This window comes from Mesocricetus auratus, unplaced genomic scaffold, assembly GCF_017639785.1.
Source record: "Mesocricetus auratus isolate SY011 unplaced genomic scaffold, BCM_Maur_2.0 Super-Scaffold_6723, whole genome shotgun sequence".
In the NCBI taxonomy this organism is placed as follows: Eukaryota; Metazoa; Chordata; class Mammalia; order Rodentia; family Cricetidae; genus Mesocricetus; species Mesocricetus auratus.
In genome coordinates, this window is record NW_024429183.1 from 11,974,522 (window position 1) to 11,998,216 (window position 23,695).

At 44.8% G+C, this 23,695-nt stretch overlaps 1 protein-coding gene across 1 annotated transcript; it reads left to right on the forward strand.

The window, feature by feature from the left end:
* Positions 1-3,940: 3,940 nt before the first annotated feature.
* Positions 3,941-23,634, forward strand: Tmem231 (transmembrane protein 231). The gene is made up of 7 exons (XM_005073055.4): positions 3,941-4,159; positions 4,261-4,430; positions 16,965-17,093; positions 17,383-17,526; positions 20,249-20,330; positions 21,321-21,426; positions 21,941-23,634. The coding sequence occupies exons 1-7, from the start codon at positions 4,021-4,023 to the stop codon at positions 22,116-22,118; spliced, it is 948 nt and encodes a 315-aa protein (XP_005073112.1). The 5' UTR covers positions 3,941-4,020; the 3' UTR covers positions 22,119-23,634.
* The last annotated feature ends 61 nt before the right edge of the window (positions 23,635-23,695 follow it).

The following is a 23,695-nucleotide window of genomic DNA, read 5'->3' on the forward strand; positions in this document are numbered from 1 at the left end:
TCTGATTGGTTGGACTGAAAAGCTTACATTCATTATCTGTTGACATGATGGAAACATACAAAGAAAACCCCGAACTCCTGAATCCTGATTGGTGAGAACTGTAACTTTAACTTGGAAACAAATATTGCACTTGTAAATTCCACTTCTGCTCCTGCTCAGGGCTTTCAGGAAAAGCAGGGCTCCTGAGTCCCTGTCATGCAGCCCTGATTGATCAGTAACCACTTATGTGGTGATTTATTAAAGTCCTTGGGACCCATAAGAGTTGCCTCTCTCCTTCCTGGTGGTGCACAACAGACTGGGTGTGACAATGCCAGGGTCCTTCCCTGTCATACTTCCCCTTATTCCCTTAAGGCAGATTTTCTTGTTGAATCTGGAGCTAGGTTAGCAACCATCAAGCCACAGTCACCCTGAGGTTTCAGGCACACATATCCTGATCTGGTTCTTCACCTAGGTACTGGATTTAGAACTGGGGCCTCTTCATGGTTGTGTTTTGAGTGTTCTTTGCTAGTGATCCAACCGGGTTTAGATTGTTTGAGATAGTCTCATCTAACCCAGACTGGTCTCAAATTTGCTATGTAGCCAAGATTGGTCTTAAACTCCTGATCCTCCTGTCTTAGCCTTCCAGGAAATGGAATTCTAGGCACAAGCCACTACTCTCATCTAAAATGTGCAGGTTGAAGAAAATGACTTTATTGTCTTTTTTGAAGCAAATTGCAGGAACAGGAGAACATTCTGGTAATGAACACTGAAAAGCCAGTGTTCAATCATGAAAATATGCACTAAAAACTTTAACACTTTAACATGTAATATTTGATCCAGATGTGTTAATGCATGCCTTTAATCCCAGCACTCAGGAGACAGAGGCAGTTAGATGTCTGAGAATTCAAGTCAAGCATTGTCTGTAGGCAAAATTTTCTGTCCCACCAGCCAGTTCCCAAATAACCATACTGAGACTTATTATTAATTATAAATGCTGGGCCAATGGCTTAGGCTTCTTTCTAAATAGTTCTTATAACTTAAATGAACCCATTTTTATTAAATCATGTGGCTTATAGCTTGTTACCTCATTTTATACATATATGTCCTGCTTCCTCTGCATCTGGCTAGTGACTTTGCCCTTCTTCATCCCAGGAGCTCTCTCTCTGTCAGAAAGACCCACCTCACCTCTTCCTGACTAGCTCTTGACCATTTAGTTCTTTATTAAACCAAAGAGAGCAACATGTCTTCACAGTGTACAAAAAGATTGTTCCAAACATTTGTCTACATAGTGAATTCCAGAATAACCAGTGTTACACTTAAAAACCCTCTTGGAGCCGGGCGTTGGTGGCGCACACCTTTAATCCCAGCACTCGGGAGGCAGAGGCAGGCAGATCTCTGTGAGTTCGAGACCAGCCTGGACTACCAAGCGAGTTCCAGGACAGCCTCCAAAGCCACAGAGAAACCCTGTCTCGAAAAACCAAAAAAAAAAAAAAAAAACCCTCTTGGGGGCAGGGTGGTGGTGGCCCACACCTTTAGTTCCAGCACTCAGGAGGCAGAGACAGGTGGATCTTTGTGAGTTCCAGACCAGGCTGGTCTACAAGAGCTAGTCTCAGGACAGCCTCCAAAGCCACAGAGAAACCCTGTCTCAAAAAACCAAACCAAACCAAACCAAAACAAAACAAAAAAACCCTCTTGGGAATGGGGATATAATATCCAGGGGCTGGGGAGATGGCTCAGAGGGTGTCTGACCTCCAAACCCAAACTGTGGCAAATGCACACTTGCACACATACACATTCACAATAAATATATTTTTAAAAGCATTTTAACATTTTATTTTAAAGAATTGGAATAAAACCACAGAGTCTAGCTTCCTGAAATCAAGGCAGGAAAGAGGAACAGCTAGTACAATTTATTCCTAATTACTATACCATGTTTATGTCTTTTTTTTTTTCTGGTTTTTCGAGACAGGGCTTCTTTGTGGCTTTGGAGGCTGTCCTGTAATGCACTCTGTAGACCAGGCTGGTCTTGAACTCACAGAGATCCGCCTGCCTCTGCCTCTGGAGTGCTGGGATTAAAGGCATGCACCACCAACACCCTTAGCCCCTGTGTTTTAATCGTATGTGTATAGGTGTTTTGACTGCATGCATGTCTACATATCATGTGTGAGCAGGGCTCACAGAGGTTGTTGGACCCCCTGTGACTGGAGTTACAGATCTTCTGGAAGAGCAGCCATTCTCTACAGCTCCTTATTTATGTGTTTTATTGCATTTATTTACTCATTTGTGTGTATGCAGATAAGCACCAAGACATTCATGTGAAGGTCAGAGGACAACCTTTCCAGCATTAAGATGTATTATTGGAGCTGGGTGATGGGAGCTGGAGAGATGACCCAATGGTTAAGAAGAGCGCTGATTGCTCATGCATCAGACCTGGAGGATGGAGAAGTGAAGGCCAGCCCAAGCTACATAGTAAGACCCTATCTCAAAACCGACAGACAAAACCTTCTGAAGGGTTTGGGGGATGGAGCGGGAGTGCCGCACACCTTTAATTCTATCATCTGGGAGGCAGAGACAGGTGGATCTCTGTAAGTTTGAGGCCAGCCTGTTCTACAGAGAGAGTTCCAGGACAGCCAGGGCTACACAGAGAAACCCTGTCTCGAAACAAAAAAAAAAAATCAACTTTCTCCTATGTTGAAATAATAGTACTAATAAGTGCTCACATAATCAATCAGGAAATGATAACCTTGGGGACTACAGCTAGATGGTGGTGGCCCACGCCTTTAATCCCAGCACTTGGGAGGCAGAGGCAGGTGGGTTTCTGTGAGTTCGAGCCGAGCCTGGTCTACAAAAACAGTTCCGGAACAGCCAGGACTGTTACACAGAGAAAACTGTCTCAACCCCCACAGTTCCTCCCCCCCCCCAAAAAACTTTGAAGAATACCATACCAACACTTATTCCTAACTAAATACATCAGAAGGATCCATGTAGGAAATTACCTATAACCTTTGAACAATCGGGGTTTTGTGTTCTGCTTTCTGTCTTTCCTGCTATGGGGTACAGAGGAAGCAGAACTAAAATTGAAGACAAAAGTACCTGACTTCAGGACTGTGGCCTGTTACGTGAATGGTTGGACTTTGGTATGAACCACATTAACGTTTTTTAAAATTTTAATTTAGCTGGGCATTGGTGGCGCACGCCTTTAATCCCAGCACTCGGGAGGCAGAGGCAGGCAGATCTCTGTGAGTTGGAGACCAGCCTGGTCTACAGAGCGAGTTCCAGGACAGCCTCCAAAGCCACAGAGAAACCCTGTCTCGAGAAACCAAAAATAAATAAATAAATAAAATAAAATAAAATTTTAATTTAAATTAGAACCAAGTTTGCTTCACATGTCAACCCTAGCTCCCTCTCCCTCCCCTCCTCTCCCGTTCCCCTTCAACTCTTCCCCAGCCCCTCCCCCAATCCCCACTCCACACTCCAAGGAGGGTGAGGCCCTTTATGGGGGATCTCGAAAGTCTGTCATATGATCTGGGGCAGGGCCACATTGAAGTTTTTGTATCGAGACAAAGTCCGGTGTATCCCAAGCTGTCCTCCAACTTTGAAGCTAGAGATGACCTCGGATTTCTGATCCTCCAGCTTCCACCTCAAGGGATGATGCTGTTACAGATGTGGGCCACTGTGCCTGCTTTAATGAAGTACTGCGGGTGAACTCAGGGCTTCCTGCATGGTAAGCTACCAACTAAGCTACACCCACCACCCGCATGTTGTGCTTTAATAGATGACCTGTGGGAAGATGTTTACCAAGTCAACGTCTATGCAAATCTGTTTTCGTACAGTTGTTGAAACTGACTTCGGCAAGTGGAAATATTACTTTTTGTTGTTGCTTTCTAGAAGGGACCTCAGGCACCGCATAAAATGCATCTACTATCTAATCCTGCACAACCTCCCTCTAGCCCCACCCCTCCTAAAGGACTGCTTACTTACTATTGGTTCCTCTGCCCACCGTCGGTTGCCGTGGAGACTCGGCGCTGCGGCCCTGAGCTCATGGCGCTGTACCAGCTCTTCTCCCACCCGGTGGAGCGCGGCTACCGCGCGGGGCTCTGCTCCAAGGCCGCGCTCTTTCTGCTGCTGGCCACCGCGCTCACCTACATCCCGCCTCTGCTAGTGGCCTTCAGAAGCCACGGTGAGCCTGCCCGGGCTTGGAGAGCCACATGGATCGGTGCGGCCCGCTGGCCCAGCCCGGTTTTCCTGACCTGGCTCCCCAACCCGCCTTGTCTCCCGCAGGGTTTTGGCTGAAGCGGAGCAGCTACGAGGAGCAGCCTAGTGTGCGCTTCCAGCACCAGGTGCTGCTCGTGGCCCTACTGGGGCCCGAGCCCGGAGCCTTCCTCGCCTGGAGCACGTTCCCCACCTTCAACCGGCTGCAGGGGGTTCACCTGCGCGTCCCGCTAGTGTCGGTGCGTGGTTTCCGCCGGGGTTCTGGGGGACAAGGTGGGACGAGTTCCAGGAATCCCAGGTTGGATTGGGGGTGGGGGTAGGGGTAGGTCTCGGGTCTCGCAGGCTGATCTTAAACTATATAGTCAAAGACCGCCTTCAACTTCTGATCTTCCGGCCTCCACCTTCCCACTGTTGGGATTTCAGGGCTATGCGCTTCGCTGCGAGCACTTTATCACTGAGCCACATTCCCAGCCTCCCAGCTTGGATCTCAAGGAGCTACGGGCTTTTGAAACACAGTCTTTGGCCTGCGCTGGTTTAACTTTCTAGATAATGTCTCCAGAAAGTCAACCATGCAGTCGGTGTTCGTCTAACAAGAGTCCAGGATGCCAGAGCACAGCCTGTTTCTGGTGCTGGTCACTTCTGAATGGAAAGGTGGCAGTGAAAGCCCCTTTAGGGAACTAAAGGCCGACTTTGAGGCTCACCACTTCTGAAAGGGCAGTAAGTGCCAGAGGATTTGTGCAGACTGGACAAGGGGCGGGGAAAAGCGCTGATTGGTTGAGTTTTCGGCTCCTGCTTTGGCCAAGCCACGCCTGTCAGGGTTAGGCTCCCCACACTCAGCTCCAGTTTGCAGCTGTCCTCCTTGAAACTGAAGCATTTTACTGTCTGCGGGTTAGTGTTTACTTTCGCATAAATCAAATGCTTCCTTACAGTCATCCCTTTCCGTTCGTGTTCCGAAAATACTTTCCTTTCAAACGTGGGTCCTTTCAGACACGGCTGGTTGTTAGCCTTACAGGGCAAACTTGTATAGCTGATGGGGAAAAAAAATCCAGACTTTTCCACCAACAGCTAAATAAGAGCTTTAAAATATTAAAGTCTTGTTGGTTATGTGAATAGCAATACACAAAATCTGATCAGATTACTTTGCTCTTTAATTTTTCCATCTAAATATATTTTTTTTCCTGATCACAAACCTGTAGGCTCATTGTGAGATAAAGAGGTACAGGTTTATACATGATGACGGAAAAGTAAAGGTATCAGTATTTGTTAACCAACCTTATTAGTTTAAAGGTTTATAGATTATTCAATGACATGGACAGAATGATGAATTTAACCAGTTAATTGTCGGTATTTTGTCCCTTCTTAACCTACACTTGTCATCCCAGCTGAGGCAGGAGGATTGCCCTCTTCCCTGGGCTACACAGCAAGCACAAGCCCATTCTGTCTCAAAAACCATGGCTCTGACAGGTGAAGTCAGGGAACAGCTGGGAGGAGTCAGTTTTCTCCTTCTGTCTCAGGGATCCAGCTCAGATTTTCAGGGTTGACTGCAAGGGTCTTTACCTGCTGAGTGATCTCACTGCCCATCCTTACTCCTTGATTTTTTTTAAATTTGTCTCAATTTAATTTTTTCACTGTTAGACTTTATTTATTGTTATTTACTTATTTATTTTTAATTTTGTTTTTGAGACAGTGTTTCTCTGGAACTTTGGAGTCTGACCTGGAACTCACTCAGTAGACCAGGCTGGCCTTGAACTCACAGAGATATGCTGTCTCTGCCTTTGGAGTGCTGGGATTAAAGGTGTACACTACCACCACTGGACTTAGAATTAGTATTTGAATAACAAAATTTTGGCTAAGCTTTATGCCTTTTAAATTCTTTCTCCAGGCAGATTATTGTTACCTTGCCTGCCCAAGCTGGCTTTGGCTGAAGCAATAAGCCCACTTCAGCCTCCTAAGATGGGGGCTATAGGCATGACCACTTGTCCAGACTTAAACCATACACCTTTGAATGCCAATGGAAGATTTTCGTTGAAATTTTATGCACACAAAGAAAACGAGGCAAGCAAATAAAATAATTGTTAACTTCAGGGAAATAAAACACAAGAAAAAGCAAGGAAGGAAACACGCACTGTGAACAGGTCTTGTGTAGTCCTGAATGCTGACTGACCGAAATATGGATCTAGCTGGATTGAAGGGATGGGAGAGGAGTGTGTGTGTGTGTGTGTGTGTGTGTGTGTGTGTGTGTGTGGTGGGGGCTGGTGGGAAGAGGGGAGGGAGCTCAGGCTCCAGCTTTGTTCTGGGAGTGTCAGTAGAGAACACTTCAAACAGAGATGGAGATACACCCAAACAAATGGTATTAAACACCTGGGAAGTCTTTCTACGTGCACTCATCAAGTAACGGGTAAAAGGGTTTGTTGTGGAAATCATGTGGTTTTTGTAACACCACTGATCTCTTTTATTCTTTAAATGACCAGGTCTCTCCCCCACGGACACACACACACACACACACACACACACACACACACACACACACACACACACCCTTTGGTTTTTTGACATTGTGTGGCATATAGCCCAGGGTGGCTTGGAACTGGCTTTGTAGCTGAGGATGACCTTAAAGACTGAGCTGTGGCCTGCCCCGAGCTGAGATTGCAGTCTTGGGCCACCATGCCTGTTTTTACTACTTACTTACTGTGGTTCTGGTGAGCCAACCCAGGGTCTCAAAGTGGCTCTGCAAGTGTTCTGCCCACGGAGCAACACTCCCAGGGCTTTGCGGTATAGCCCAGGTTGGCCATGAACTGGTGAAACTCCTGCCTCCTTTTACTAAATACTGAGGTCACAAGCAAGGACTACCACACGTGTTCCCATTTTTATTCTTGAGCCTCTAAGGTAGTGGTTCTCAAACTTCCTAATCCTGTGACCCTTTAACAGGGTTTCTCATGTTGTGGTGACCCCAGCCATAAAATTATTTTCATTGCTACTTCATAACTGTAATTCTGCTACTGTTATGAATGGCAATGTAAATATCTGACATGTGACTGGGGGGGGTCTGGACCTACAGGTTCAGAACCCTTATTCTTATGCTCCAGAGAGAAGTGACTGGGCAAGAGGCCAAGGTTTCCCTATGTACTCACTGGATCTCTCAATTTCCACACTTATAAAAACAATTTTTGTTCAAAGTGTAAGAATAGCTCATTGGAGAATGCTTGACTACTGTGTGTGAGGACCCAGACTCAATCCAAACTTTTTTTTTAATCTTTAAACAAAATTAATCCTGATTTTACTTTAAGACAGTGATATTCTATTTGTTTGGTTGGTCAATTGCTATTTGTCTGTTTTTTGAGACAGGGTCTCTCTACAGAGTCCAGGCCAAACTCTTAACTCACTATGTAAACCTAGGCTGGTCTCAAAACTGACTATCCTCTGGCCTCCACCTCCCAAGTACTGGGTTTCCAGGCAAGTGCCACCACACCTGGCAAAAATAAAAGATGTATTTACTTTATGTATATGAGTGCTCTATCTGTATGTAATGCTAGAAGAGGGCATCAGAGCACGATGTTGTGAGCTGCCATGTGGTTGCTGGGAATTGAACTCAGGACCTTTGGAAGAGCAACCAGTGCTCTCAACCACTGAGCCATCTCTCCAGCCCTATGTCTTAAACTTTTGGTGGAAGGTTTTTTCTTTTTTCTCTTTACATTCCCACTGTTCTCTTAGATTCTTCTTGATATTTGAGTCTAAAGACTAATGCAAAGTTAGTCACCAAAGCAAGGATAAGCATTGGTCTTCATTCTCTCTTTTTACTTACCCTTTCACCACAACTGACTCGTAGCTTGGTGGGCTGACGTTGGCCTCTTATCTCTACAAGCAGAAGCCACTCCCTCGAAAAGGCTGCTCCTCAGCTTCCTCCACTTCCAGTACCTGGGTCTAGTTTCAAATTTAAGAAGCCAAGACTAACAGTCTTTAGTATTGGATAGATGTGGTGTGTTCATTTTGTTTTCTTTGTTTGAAATGGTAGAGCTCTAACCTAAGGCCTCAAGTGTTGTAGGCAAGCACTGTACCACTGAGCTACAGCTCTAGCCTGGATGATTTTACACAGCTAGTAAAACAGAAGCCTTAGGCTGGGGTGTTCTTGTTCAGTGGTAGAGTGCATGTGCAAGCTTGTGGGTTCAATCGCTTAAACACACACTCTCTCTCTCTCTCTCTGTCTGTCTCTCTGTCTGTCTGTCTGTCTGTCTGTCTCTCTCTATCTATCTATCTATCTCTCACTGGCACACCCCACAAACAAAAAACAAAAAAACTCAGATGTGGCGGCTCATTCTGTAATCACAACACCTGGGAGGCTAGAGTATGAGAATCATGAGTTTAAGGCTAGCCTGGCCTATACAGTGTTCAGGTAGGGCTAAAGTGAGACCCCACCTTAAAAGAAGTCAAGCATAATTCCTTTTCCTAAATCTATTTTAAAACAATTTTTAAAATTTATTCTTTTGCTGAGCAGTGGTGGTGCACACCTTTAATCCCAGCACTCGAGAGGCAGAGGCGGGCAGATCTCTGTGAGTTGGAGGCCAGCCTGGTCTACAGAGTGAGTTCAAAGACAGCATGGGCTACAGTGTGAAACCTTGTCTCTAAAAACAAAACAAAACAAAAATTCAAAGAAACCATAGATATCTAAAACCAAGTAAATATATAAAATAGTAAAGTCACTTTGGAAAACAATTAAACAGTTTAGCAATTCTTCAAAAGCTAAATTTAAGGGGGGGATGGAGGGTTGGTGGGGGGAATGGGAGGACGGAAGAGAGAGGGAACTGTGATTAGTATGTTAAATAAGGTTTTTAATTTAAATAAAAATTGTTATAATTTTTTTTGAAACATGGTTTCTCTGTGGCTTTGGAGACTGTCCTGGAACTCATTCTGTAGACCAGGCTGGCCTCAAACTCACAGAGATCCACCTGTTTTTGCCTCCCAAGTGCTGGGATCAAAGGCGTGCACCACCACTGCCCGGACAATAAAAATTAATTGTAAAAAAGCTAAACTTGAGGGTTCTGGAGAGATGGCTCAGAGGTTAAGAGCACTGACTGCTCTTCCAGAGGTCCTGAGTTCAATTCCCAGCAACCACATGGTGACTCACAGCCATCTATAATGAGATCTGGTGTCTTCTTCTGGCTTGCAGACAGACATGGAGGCAGGATGTTGTATTCATTATACACATTATTGTGTATTTGTGTGTGTATATGCATGCATGTGAGTCTGTGGTATACGCAGGGTATATGCACATATATGTAAGCAGGTGTGCACAATGCACAGAGTCCAGAGGAAGATGCTTTATTCCCTCAAGACGGGGTTTCTTTCTGAACCTTGATTTAAGCTGGGGGTCAGTAAGCCCCAGAGAGCCTCCTGTCTTCTCTTCCTACAATGTTGAGTGTACAGGCACACATGCACTTTTCTACGTGGATGCTGGAATCCAAACTCAGTTCCTCATGCTTTCATAGCTACTGAACCATCTCCCCAGGCCTGTGTGTATATATGTGACATATAATCACATATATTCACTGGATAGGATTAAACATGTCAGACACAGACAGGACTTTTTTTTTTGAGCTGTGTCTTGCTCTCTGTGTATTGATATCCAGGCTGGTTTGCTGAACTTGTGGCCCCATTAATAGCTGACATTACAGGCATGCGCTTCTATGCCCAGCTGGACACTGTTCACATGGTGTGTGTATTTTTATTATTATTTTGAGACAAGGCCTTATGCAGCCCAGACTAGCCTTGAACTTCTGACCCTCCTGCTCCTACCTCCTGTATGTTGGAATTATGAGCATTCCCTTCCATACTTGGTTTATATGGTACTGAGAATTGAACCCAGGGCTTCATTCATGCTCAGCAAATAGTCTACCAACTAAGCTGAATCTTCAGCCCACCTTTTATCATTTAAAAAATAATTTATTTTATGTGCATTGGTGTCTTGCTTACATGTGTATTTGTGTGAGGGAGTTCCAGACAGTTGTTAGCTGCCCTGTGGGTGCTAGAATTGAGCCTGGGTCCTCTAGAAGAGCAGTCAGTGCTCTTAACTGCTGAGCTATCCCCCCCCTTCCTTCTCTCCATTTTTTGAAGAGTAGGTTTATGGCATGTGAATTGTTTCCAATATTCATAAAAGCAGGCAGACAGTAGCCTAGCGATGTGATACCAGGGATGGTAGTCATAAGCCCTGTTAACTTACGATGACTTTTCTTCTTACCCCATCTACCTGTACACAGAATAAGCCCTTTATTGTTAGACAGCACATTTAAAGTCCTTCCTGTACTGCTTGGCCTGTAATAAACAGTAAATGTTAGCTGCTAATTTTGAAAACAATATGTAACCTCTTATTCTCACAGTAGCTCTGTGAGGTGGAGGTCATGCTACCATTTTATATATGAGGAAGCAGCCTCAGAGAAGGGTCGTTTGCCCTGGGTTTCATGTGGGCAGTGTCTGGCTGGGCATAATGGTGCATGGCTGTACTGTCCACTACTCACAGGCCGGACAGGAGGACCGCAAGTTCACCAAGCTGGCTTGGGTATCAATACATAGCAAGATACCCATGTTTATATTTCATATGCTTAATTCTATACAGTGAAATTCTTTTAGCTCTGAACATAGACCCAGGCTGGCTTCAGCCTTCACCATGTCTGGGAAACTATTCAAGGAGTCAAGGAAGCCACGGCATTGTTTTTGTTTTTTCAAAACAGGGTTTCTCTTTGTAGCCCTCGATGTCCTGGAACTCACTCTGTAGACCTGACTGGCCTCAAATTCACAGAGATCCACCTGCCTCTGTCTCCCGAGTGCTGGAATTAAAGGCGTTTGCCCCCACCTCCTGGCTCAGGTCCTGGTTTTTATTTTATTTATTTATTTTTTATTTTTATTTTTTTTTCGAGACAGGGTTTCTCTGTGGCTTTGGAGGCTGTCCTGGAACTCGCTTGGTAGTCCAGGCTGGTCTCGAACTCACAGAGATCCGCCTGCCTCTGCCTCCCGAGTGCTGGGATTAAAGGCGTTCAGGTCCTGGTTTTTAGGTCAAGTTTTGACCAACTCTGGGAGGTGGCTTTGTAGTTGCTAATTTGGGAAAGTGTTCAGAAGTCAGAAACAGCCTCCCTTCTGCTCTCATCAGCTCACCTAGAACAGTCTCTACTGTTTGTTGTTGTTGTTTTTCGAGACAGGGTTTCTCTGTGTAGTCCTGTATCTCCTAGAACTCACTCTGTAGACCAGGCTTGCCTCAAACTCACTGAGATCTGCCTGCCTTAATCTCCCGAGGGCTGGGATTAAAAATGTGTTCCCTCACTGCCCGGCCTTTTTTTCTTTTCTTAATTTTAGATTTATGTGTATGAGTGCTTTTAAAAACCACAAAGGCTGAGCCTAGCAACAAAGGTGCTTGCCACCAAGTCTGCTAACTCATGTTTCATCCCCAGCAGCCACGTGATAAGAGAGAACTGTCTGCTGTAAACTGACCTCCACTCCTATCACACACACACACACACACACATTTAAATTTTTATTTATTTTTATTTTATGTACATTGTTAGTTTACCTATATGTATGTCAGTGTGAGGATGCCTGATCCTCTGGAACTGGAGTTACAGACAGTTATAAGCTACCATGTGGGTACTGGGAATTGAACCCAGGTCCTCTGGAAGAGCAGCCAGTGCTCTTTAACCGCTGAGCCATCTCTCCAGCCCCATAAATATAATTTTTAAAGTTCCAAATTATGTATATATTTCATAAAACCAAGTGGTGTGATTTATGACTTTTCTTAACCAGATACCGGTCAGATTTTAGGAACTGAGCTAAAATTATTGTTGCGGCATTAACTATCTGAATGCCTACTCTTTAAGATTTATTTATTTATTACATATACAGTGTTCTGCCTACATGCCAGAAGAGGACACCAGATTGAATTGTAGATGGTTGTGAGCCACCATGTGGTTGCTGGGAATTGAACTCAGGACCCCTGGAAGAGCAGTCAGTGCTCTTAACCTCTGAGCCATCTCTCCAGCCCTGCCTACTCTTTAAAAAACAAAAAAATATATTTGTTTGTGTGTGGGTGTTTTGCCCACATGTATGTCTGTACACCATGTATATGCAGTGTTCTCAGAAGCCAGCAATGAGTCCCCTGGGACTGGAGTTACAGATGGTTGTAAGCCCCATGTGGGTGCTGGGAATTGAACTTGGGTCTTCTGGAAGAGCCTCTATTAAGGGAGTCTAGTTCAATCTTATGCAGGTTCCCTATTTGTCAGACCAGAGTCAGTGATCTCTCACTGACTCAGGTCAGCTGATTCTGTGGTTTCCCCATCATGGTCTTGACTCCCTTGTTCATATTTTTTGCTCATCCCTCACTTGATTGTACTCCAGGAGCTTGGCCCAATGGTTAGTTGTGGATTTCTGCATCTGCTTCCATCTGTTTCTTGAAAAGGGTTCTGGCTTCTCTGGTCCTGCCTCAACAAGATGATAGGACAGAATTAGTAAGCTTCCTAGGGGAAGCCTTACCCTTTCCGAGAAGCAGATGGGAAGTAGGGGAGAAGTTGGGGGGGGGGGCGGGAGGAGAAGAGGGAGGGGGAACTGGGATTGGACTGTAAAAAATAAATTAATAAAAATAAAAAGATGAGACAATAGATAAACAGATAAATAAACAAACAATAAATATGAAGCCTTGCTGGCAGAAGTATGTTATTGAAAGCCAGCTTTGACTCATCCGTATGCAAGGAGCCTCTTCTTCCTCAGCCTTCCTCAGTGTCCAAGTGACCTGATGCCCCTCACACTCAGCACAAAGACCCTTGGTTAGCCTGGACCGCCCTCCACCCAGTCCCAGATAGTCCTGAGCATCTACTGGCGGGGTGCCAGGAGTTAGGTCATCCCAGACACTTCCCGTAGACATTTCTGTTAATTTCCACCCTCTCCACTCTCCCATTTTAGCCTGCTTCAGTTTTCTTTGTGTCACTAAGCAATTACCTAGTGCTGTTATGTGTCTATTTGTCTTCCTGAGCATGAAACACAGTCATTAGGCTTGGATCTTTACCAAGTGAGCCATCTCACTGGCTCTATTATTTTAAAATTGTTTGCTCTGTGTGTGTGTGTGTGTGTGTGTGTGTGTACACCTATGTGGAAATCTTCACATGAGTGTAAGTTCCTATGTTCCTATGAAGGACAGAGGGAATTGGATTCCATGGACCTACAGTTACAGGTGGATGTGAGGCACCCAATGTGTGTACTGGGAACCATAGTCAGGTCCTCTGGAAGAGCAACACATTGCTCTTGACTGATGAGTTTACTCTCCATCTCCTGTGAGACCAAAACAGGTTTCTGTTTGTAGTTAAAAACAAGTTCCTGTGCAGGTTAAGGGTTCTGTTTGTAGTTAAGGAATAAATGACTGTCCTGTGTTGAGTCCTTGCCAGTTAAGGTTTCTTTCCTTCTTTAAAAGGCTTATTTATTTATTTGTTTGCTTATTTATTTATACGTGCTCTATCTGCATGTCCACTTTTACGACAAAAGAGGGTATCAGATCCCACTGGAGATGGCTGTGAGCCACCATATGGTTGCTGGGAATTGAATTTAGGACTCCTGGAAGAACAGCCAGTGCTTTTAACTGCAGAATCATCTCTCCAGCCCCCACAAATTAAGGTTTCTTTTTTTTTTTTTTTTTTTTTTGCTTTTTCAAGGCAGGGTTTCTCTGTATTGTTTTGGAGGCTGTCCTGGAACTCACTCTGTAGACCAGGCTGGCCTTGAACTCACAGAGATCTGCCTGCCTCTGCCTCCCTAGTGCTGGGATTAAAGGAGTGAGCCACCAACGCCCGGCTTCAAATTAAGGTTTCTATTTAATCAAGAATAAGTTCCGGGCTGGAGAGATGGCTCAGAGGTTAAGAGCACTCACTGCTTTTCCAGAAGTCCTAAGTTCAATTCCCAGCAACCACATGGTGGCTCATGACCATCTGTAATGAGATCTGGTGCCCTCTTCAGGCCTGCAGGCACACATGCAGGCAGAACACTGTATACATAACAAATAAATCTTTAAAAAAAAAAAAGAATAAGTAAAAAAAGAATAAGTTCCTAGGTGGGCAGTAGTGACTTATGCCTTTAATCCCTGAACTCAGGAGGCAGAGGAAAGGGGATCTTTGTGAGTTCAAGGCTAGCCTAGTCTACAGAATAAGTTCCTGTTTCTTAAATCTGTTGTAAACTACAAAACATGTTTTTCAACCAACATTAAACTTGCAACTCCATTCACATGATGTATATCCTTACCCTTCCCTTTCATTGTATTTTCTTTTTTTTTTTTTTGAGTTTTTTTTTTTGTGTGTGTGTATTTGTTTGGGTTTTGTTATGTTGTTGTTTTGATTTTTTGTTTTGTTTGTTTGTTTGTTTGGGGTTTTTTTAGATGGGGTTTCTCTGTATAACAGCCCTGGCTGTCCTGGAACTCACTTTGTAGACCAGCCTGACCTCAAACTCAGAGATCCGCCGGCCTATGCTTCCCAAGTGCTGAGATTACCCTGGCTCATTGTATTTTTCTCACAACATAAAACAGCAGATTCTCACTTCAGTAACACTTTATCTCTCCCACAAAAGGGACCTCAGGAGTCTAATGGGCTGCTCTCTAAAAAAGGAGAAGCAGGTGAACTAGCCAGTCCCAGCTGCACCCCAAAATTCAGTTTTCTTTAATCAGACAATTGACTTATTTTTCCTCCTCGAAGTTCTCAGGTTTACTACTCCCTCTTTATTAGTTTTTGTAGAAGGGGTGTTGTGTAGCCCAGGCTAGCCTCGACTTGCTATGTAGCTGAGGGTGACCTTAAACTCCTGATCCTTCTGTCTCCACCTTCCACGTGCTGGGATCACAGGTGTGCTCCATCATGCCCAGTGCTTATTTTTGTTTGTTTGTTTTTGTTGAGGCAGGGTCTCACTCTGTAGTCTAGGCTGACCTTGCACTCCATGTAGCCCAGGCTGGCCTCCAAATGTGTAGTGCTCCTTCTGCCTCAGCCTCCCTTAAACTGAGATTACAGTGCGTCCCACTCTGCTTGGCTATTCTGTTTTGTTATCTTTCTTTCTCTTTCCAAGCCCGGACAGTTTAGGAGTTTTTAATTCAGATTTCTTTTTAGCACTAATCTCTACTTGATCTTATTTGCCAGAAGGCTGAAACACAATAAAAACCCAACCTTAAATCAAGTTAGACTGTGCCCTTGATAAACTGCCTGACTTCCTTTCTACAGTTCGTTATCTATACCTGTGGAGAGCACTTGCTCTCTGTCTGAGGCTCGACTCTTACAGTAAAGATCAAGTGAAATGAGTTCTCTCTCCCTCTCACACCCTGTTGGAGTCTGCGTCCTCCTGTTAGTTCTCTCCTGGCCCCTCTGCTCTTATAAACTGAAAAGTGTGGTCTTTATCTTCCTGTCCAGCTCTAATGTACAAGAGGTGGTCTGTGGTGGTTGAAATAAAAATGGCCCCCGTAGGCTCATAGGGAGTGGTGCTACTAGGAGGTGTGGCCTTGTTAGAGTAGGTGTGGCCTTGTTGGAAGAAGTGGTTACTGGGGGCAAACTCTGAGGTTTCAGAAGCTCAAGCAAGACCTAGTGTTTTGTTCTTTTTCTGCTGCCCGACAATTCGGATATAAAACTCTCAGCTGCCTCTCCAACACCTTGTCTGCCTGAATGCCACTATGCTTCCCACCATGACAATAATAGATTAAACCTCTGAACTGTAGCTCAGAGCCAATGAAATGTTTTTCCTTTATAAGTGTTTCTGGGTCATAGTGTCTCTTCACAGCGATAAAACTAAGACAAAAGTTGCTACCAGGGACTGGGGCATTATTGTCATAGACCTGACCTTGTTTTTGTTTGGAGGAATGTGGACTTTGGGTTAGGAAAGCAGTGAAATGCTTTAAGTGGAGCTCAATGGGCCATATTAGTAGGAGCATGGAAGACTCTGGGGGATTTGAACTACAGGAGCCTGCCTCAAGAGGTGTCAGAGGAAAGGGATATTAGTATGTGGTCTAGAGATTGCTCTTGTGATGTTTTGGCAAAGAATGTGGCTGCTCTCTGTCCTTGACCGAAAAATCTGCCAGAGTCTAAATTGAAGAGTTAAGGATTACAACTTTGGTGGTGGAAATTTCAAAACAGCCTAGTATGGCCTCTGTTGTGTGGTTACTAGTATTCACTTCATGCAGATTTATAATGAAAAGGAGCATGCTGAGCAAAGAAAAATATAAAATGTACAGTTCTCTCTCTGGGGGCTGGATACATGGCTCAGTGATTAACAGTACATACTGTTCTTGCAGAGTATCCAAGTTAAGTTCCAGAACCTTCATCAGGCAGTTCACAATCACCTTTAACTCAAGCTCTAGGGTATCCAATGATGTCTTCTGTCTTGTACAGGCACACACATGTGCATATGCATATTCACAGATACACATATACACGAATAAAATAACTATTTCGGGTTTTTTTCTTCTGTTTTTGTTCTTTTTGAGTCAGGGTTTCCTCTGTATAGCCCTGGCTGTCCTAGAACTCACTCTATAGACCAGGGTGGCCTTGAACTAAGAGATCTGCCTGCCTCTGCTGGGAATAAAAAAAAAAGGAAATCTTAGCTGGGCAGTGAAGGCACACACCTTTGATCCCAGAGCTTGGGAGGTAGAGGCAGGCGGATCTCTGTGAGTTCGAGACCAGCCTGGTCTATAGAGAGCTAGTTCAGACCAGCCTCCAAAGCCACACAGAAACCTTGTCTTGATTTAAAAAAAAAAAAAAAGTAAATCTCTTTCCTTGGCCTTGTAGAGCAGAGAAGAAGACAGGAACCAGGATGGGAAAATGGATGTTCTACATTTTAAACTTGAACTTCCCCTGCAAGCGACAGAGCACATTCTCGGTGTGCAGCTCATCCTGACCTTCTCCTACCAGCTGCATGTGAGTCATCCTCTCCGAGTCCTCCCCTTTCTAGGGAGCGCCACGCCGCAGATGGCTCGTGGAATACTGTTGGGGATTTAACACAGACAAACTGAGTACTTTTCATTGGGGGCAATATTAAATTACTTGATTAACTATTAACTGGTCAGAGTTGTTCTGGGTAAAAAGGTTCCTGTGTGGGCTACCCCAGGTGTGCTACGCCCATCAGCTTCGGCTGCGAACAGGTGGCTTGTGACTCCTCCAGGTTCTTCAGACCAGACAATGGCGTTTCTCTTTCTAATGATTTCAGAGGATGTCGACGTTCGTGATGCAGAGCATGGCGTTCCTTCAGTCTTCCTTTGCTGTCCCCGGGTCACAGCTACATGTGAACGGTGACCTGAGGCTGCAGCAGAAGCAGCCACTGAGCTACCGAGGCCTGGATGTCAGATACAACGTAAGGATGTTTCTTGGGGTGTAGCTCCTCCGTTCCTATGTTTATCACACCTTTGAAGGAAGAGAAATTTAAGCTTAGGAATAAGCTTAGATCATCTTATGTGTATGAGTGTTTTTCCAAAATGTATGTGTGTGCACCATAGATGTGCATTGCCGGATCCAAGCCCAGGTCCTCTGAAAGAGCAGCCAGTGCTCTTAACCACTGAACTCTGTCTCTCCAGCCCTATCATGAAGTCTTTCAAAATGTAGAAAGGGAGTTGGGGAGCTGGCTCAGTGGTTAAGAGCATTGACTGATATTCCAGGGGACCCAAGATTGATTTCCAGCACCCAGGTGGCTTGTAACTCCACCTTCAGCGGATCCAACAGTCTCTTCTGGCCTCATCAGGTGCTTCACACACATAGTACACAGAAACACAGGCAGGCAAAGCACATATACATAAAAAATAATGTTTTAAAAATGTACAAAAGACACGCTTTGGCTTATACCCTAAAAGAGAGGAAATGCTCTTACTAAAGAACTTAATTTTGTCTGCTGCTCTCAGGTAATCACCTTCAAAATGTATTCTGTGTTAGTTTATTGTTTACTGCTACCAAACACCTGACAAATCAGCCTAAAGGAGGAGAGATTTATTTAGCTCATGATTCCAGAGGTTTTTGTCCATTCTGGTGGGAGAGAGGGGGGTAAAGAGCTTCTCACAGCAAGGTCAGCAGGAAGCAGAGTGGAGCAGACAGGGCCAGAGCAAGATGCAGCCCCAGGATGAGTTCCCAGTGCCTTTTTCTTCCAAGGATCCACCTTCAACAGTTCCTCTCCCCCAAAGCACCCAATATCTCTTCACATTTGAATCCATCAGATGTGTGTTCTCCTAAAATCTCCCAGGTGTCGCTCAAGTCAAGCAATTTGACCATCAAGATCAACCATCACATCTTCCAAATGATCTCATAAAATGTCTATGTAAATACATTTTAAAAGTTAGTAGTCACTATGTACTGAACAGGTGACATATGCCAGCTCAAAGTTTACAGATGAGTGTGGTGGCATGCCTGCCCTAGTAATCCGTTTGCTTGGAACACCGAGGTGGGAGGATCACTTACTTGAAGCCAGGGTGACTGAACAACACCCCGTCTCAAAACAGAAATTAAAAAAAAAGAAGCTTATATGTCACGTTTTTCAATCTCCACGGTGTAAATGAGCAACACCCCTATCTCAAACAGAAATAAAAAAGAGGTTTTTACATGTCATGTTTTTTCAGTCACCATGGTGGTTTCCTGAGACACCTACTGGCTCAGCCCTCAGTATTGTCTGTTCAAGAGCACTACAGCCATGACATACGCCAACAGGATTAGAAATGGAGGGAACATACTTAAGGCTACTACATGGTTAGCACAACCTGTTTTCCTAGAACAAAAATGGGAGGAAAACTTTTTTTTTAAGATTTGTGTATTGCCAGGCGTTAGCAACACACACCTTTAATCCCAGCACTCGGGAGGCAGAGGCAGGAAGATCTCTGTGAGTTTGAGGCCAGCCTGGTCTAGTTCCAGGACAGCCTTCAAAACAATACAGAGAAACCCTGTCTTGGAAGAAAAAAAAAAAAGATTTGTGTATTATGTATACAGTGTTCTGCCTGCGTGTACACCTACAGACCAGAAGAGGGCACCAGTTCTCATTATAGATAGTTATAAGCCACCATGTGGTTGTTTGGAATTGAACTCAGGACCTCTAGATAAGCAGCCAGTGCTCTTAACCTCTCAGTCATCTCTCCAGCCCTGAAAACTGTTGTTTTTATATAAAAACCAACCTAGACACATGGGGGGACATTTAGCCACCTACCAGCTCTCCAGACTCTCATTTAGCCTTATGCAGGGGTCCTTCTGCTGTGTGTGTGTGTGTGTGTGCATGTGTGCTCTGGAGTGTGTGTACATGCATGTGTGCTCAGGAGTGTGTGTACATGCATGTGTGCTCAGGAGTGTGTGTGCCTGCATGCTCAGGAGTGTGTGTACATGTGTGCTCAGGAGTGTGTGTGCATGCATGTGTGCTCAGGAGTGTGCAATAATGTGTGCTCAGGAGTGTGTGTGCATGTGTATGTGTGTGAGATGAAACCTGTCATAGGTGGGCATTGCCCTTATTTCTATCACCATAAAAGGAAAAATTGAGAGTAAAATGATTTAAATTGTTACAGAAGAGTTTGTTCACCCCTGAAGAAAAGATCACTGAAACAGGACTGGAGAGATTTTCAGTTCCAGGCACCTACTTCAGGTTGCTTACAACCGATTCTAACTCTAACCCCAGGGGAATCCAATGCCTCTGGCCTCCATGGACATCTGACTCACATGTGCATGTTTACACACTCACACACACGCACACACACACACACACACACACCTATAAATAATAAAAATGAAACTCTAAAAAATGATTACTGAAGCCGGGGGTGTGGTGGCACACGCCTTTAATCCCAGCACTCAGGTGACAGAGGCAGGTGGATATGTGAGTTCAAGGCCAGCATGGTCTACAGAGGGAGGTCCAGGACAGCCAGAGCTGTTACACAGAGAAACCCTTTATCGAAAAACAAAAACAAAAATGGGGGGAAAAAGATTACTGAAACAGAAATAGATCACAAGAATAAGTATGGTTTCTGGGCTTAGGGTGGTCTCCAGGATTGAGCCTGGGTGGGAGGGAGGGGGAGAGGGGAGTGCTCATAGCTTGTCCTCCTGCCTTGCCCCAGGTATCTGTGATCAATGGGACTAGTCCTTTTGCTCAGGACTACGACCTCACTCACATTGTCGCCACCTATCAGGAAAGGAATGGTGAGTTACCAGTAGACGCCACTGGGCCTCTGCTCAGACTTCCCAGGTTGTGGGGTCCATGAAAACAAACAACTCGAATGCTTTTCATGATGAAAATGGTAAACCCAGTGGGGACTCGGTGATAGGAGGTGGATGGGCTCGCCAGGACTCGTCCTCTGTGTGCTGTCTCCAAAGCCGTTTTCCCACTTGCCACCTACCATAGCCTAGCAAGTGAGCAATCTCTTGCCTTTTTTTAATCTCATCACTGGTTTAGCTGGTTTCCTCTTATTCATGTGTATTTAAGCCTAATTGAGTTACCCCTCATAGTACACCTATTGTTTTAAAAAAGCCAATTTACTATCCTCAATCTCCAGACAGCTATGGCTTACGTGTGTCAGGCAGTCCACAAGCCTGCTAGAAGAGAAGCACCGGCCATTTTGACCATAGATAAAATATTTGTTCCCTAGGGGAGCATCCCCATGCTCAATTTAGCATACCAGGCTGGTTGGTGGGCTAACATTTTCCCTAAAGGCATCAAAACTGTTTCTTGGCAGCAAGGCATTATAGATGATACCCATAGACATTTCCCAACTGGAAGGCTTGCAATTCCAGAACTTTTTCTCTTTAGCTTTGGAACCTGTCCTAGAACTCACTCTGTAGACAAGGCTGGCCTCAAACTCACAGAGATCCACCCACCTCTGCCTCCCGAGTGCTGGGATTAAAAACTCCCACCACCACTGCCTGGCTTCTACACCTTTTTAATCGCTATTTATTTCTAGAAACATGGTATTTCTTCAGTTAGCTCTTCAGCAATGGTAGACCACTTAGATTCTTTGCAAGTTTTTTGACACATTGTAGCAGAAGTATTTTGACGAGTATTTTACATAATGTGTAAGCAACTTTGCACACTCAATTGTTCTTTTTATTTCTTTGCATTCTGAAATGCAGAACATCCCTCTGTATTCAAAGACTACTTATATGTTGGTTTAATGATTAATGTTTATGTTGCAGTTACCACTTTCCTGAGTGACCCCAACCCAGTCTGGCTGGTGGGCAGGGCTGCCGAAGCTCCTTTTGTAATCAATGCTGTCATCCGATATCCTGTGGAAGTCATTTCATATCCTTTCTGTTAGCCAATCAGTGGTGGCTCATTTCCACTAAGAAAGGAAGGGTGCCTTAGCTATCCCAAGTAGGAACAGATGTGGAACTCACAAAATAGGAAATTGTTGCAGCTCTGTAGCCCCCACACAAATGACTGCTATTCCCACAGGAAAGAAAAATCCATTTCCTGTTCCTGCTTCTTTCTAAGCAATTCTTCTGAGTCAGAATTATCCATATTTATATCTTAATAATCTCTGGTTATCCATTTTATCTGAAGAGTATTTGAAATATTCTTTCTATTTCCCATCTGACCTGAACTTTGGGGTAACTCTTTCTTTTTCTTTCCAGAGTTTCTCTATGTAGCTTTGGAGCCTGTCCTGGCACTCGCTCTGTAGACCAGGCTGGCATTGAACTCACAGAGATCTGCCTGCCTCTGCCTCCCCAGTGCTGGGATTAAAGGTGTGTGCCACCAACGCCCAGTGGGGTAACTGTTTCTTACATGTAGCCATTGCCTCCTTAACGTTTTGTACTTACCAGCCAGGCTTCTGGGAGATGATAAAGTTTGCCTGGGTTCAGTATGTCAGCATCCTGCTCATCTTCATCTGGGTGTTTGAAAGAATCAAAATTTTCGTGTTTCAGAACCAAGTAGTGACCTCCATTCCTGTAGCCGTGCCCCAGGGAGAGCTGGGTAAAGAGCATTTATCCTGAGAAGACCACATCAGGAGACTCTGAGGGACCCTGGCTACCTCATCCCCAGCTTCTGAGAACCGCCATTTTACAACATTTCTGCAAAGAACCTGCTGGATGCTTTCAGGCTTGCATGTTTTCAGAGATGAAGAATGGTTCTTTCAACATTGCACTGCACAAACCCTATGCCTTCAGAGCACCAAGGAAATCTACAAGGGCGACGAAGATGAGTTTGGGAAATGTCACAGGGTTACTAGAGGCTATGATTTTTGGTTTGGTTTGATTTTGCTTTGGCCTTGAATTTCCGGAGAAAGTTTCAGTCAGCTCATACATCGCATCTCTGATCAGTCAAAGACTTTACCTCTTTTGAACTGGGACGGATGTCCGGTGCACTCCTCCCCTCTAGTTTAAGCTACTTTTTAGCTTCTTCAGGGATCCACAAAAAATATGCAAGTCCCTAGTATTTTCTACTCCTAGGTGTCTACACAACACCCATGATTTCCAGAACTGAAGCCTTTAACTGGAGAACTGAAGGGGGCAGGGCAAAGCCTAAAAAAAAAAAAACGAGAGTCCCAGAAACATGTGCATGCCGTTGGGTAACTTAAGGGCAAGAGGACCAGACACCTGCCCTCAGGCTAATAGATGGGGATCTGTCATCCGCTCAGCTGAACAGCCCTCTGTTCCTGCCTTCCTGTGGCTGGCCCTGTGCCCCTGGGATGGAGGCTGAAGTCAGAAGTGCTGTTTGATTCTGTCTGTCCCCCTACCCCCAGCAGCAGGGAATGCCAGGCTTCTAACAACAGGTTCTTTCTCTCTGGCCTTCACCCAACAGCCTGGCCACTTGCCACTTCTCCTCTTTGGTGGCCTTCCCCCTTTCTGAAAGGATATGGGTGACAGAGGGGTTGGTGACAGTGTTGGCTTCCATTGCCCGACAACCGCAGGGTCTATTTGGAGGCTGAGCCGAAAACTCAGTTGCTATCAGTTCCCTTGACCAAGGAACAGGGTACTCAGCGGACAGGAGGCTTTGGAGGAAGCATGAGGAGCAGCAAGTAAAGATGGGGCTAAGCAGATCATCTATCAGAGTTTCCTCTGATCTAAGGAAGTGCGGGCATAGAACATGGCCAGGACAAGCTTTTGTGTTGCATAAAGAACCTGTTATTTGGCCTCATTCTTGTGCTGAGCAATTGTGCAGTCTTAAAGGACAGGTGGCTCTGATTATGACTCCACCATGTCATTAGCCCTGGAAAGACATACCTACTACCCCTACCACCCATGCCTCATGTCTAGCCCCAAACACACTCGTCAGTATATGTCTTAGTTTACCTTGGAGATTCAGTTCTGACTTTCAGAGCACCTTTCAGTCAGACTGAGCAGAATAAGAGTTTTGGAAACAAAATATTCAAGCAGAAAAAAAAATATCCCTGGTACTAGTTTCTATGACTTCATATGTACAGATGTTTATATTGCCTGTGTCTTTTTCTGGAAACTTAAATGAAAAAAAAATGGTCTCTGAATTAAATTTCAAAAAGGTTGTGAGAGAGCCGGGCGTTGGTGGTGCACGCCTTTAATCCCAGCACTCGGGAGGCAGAGGCAGGCGGATC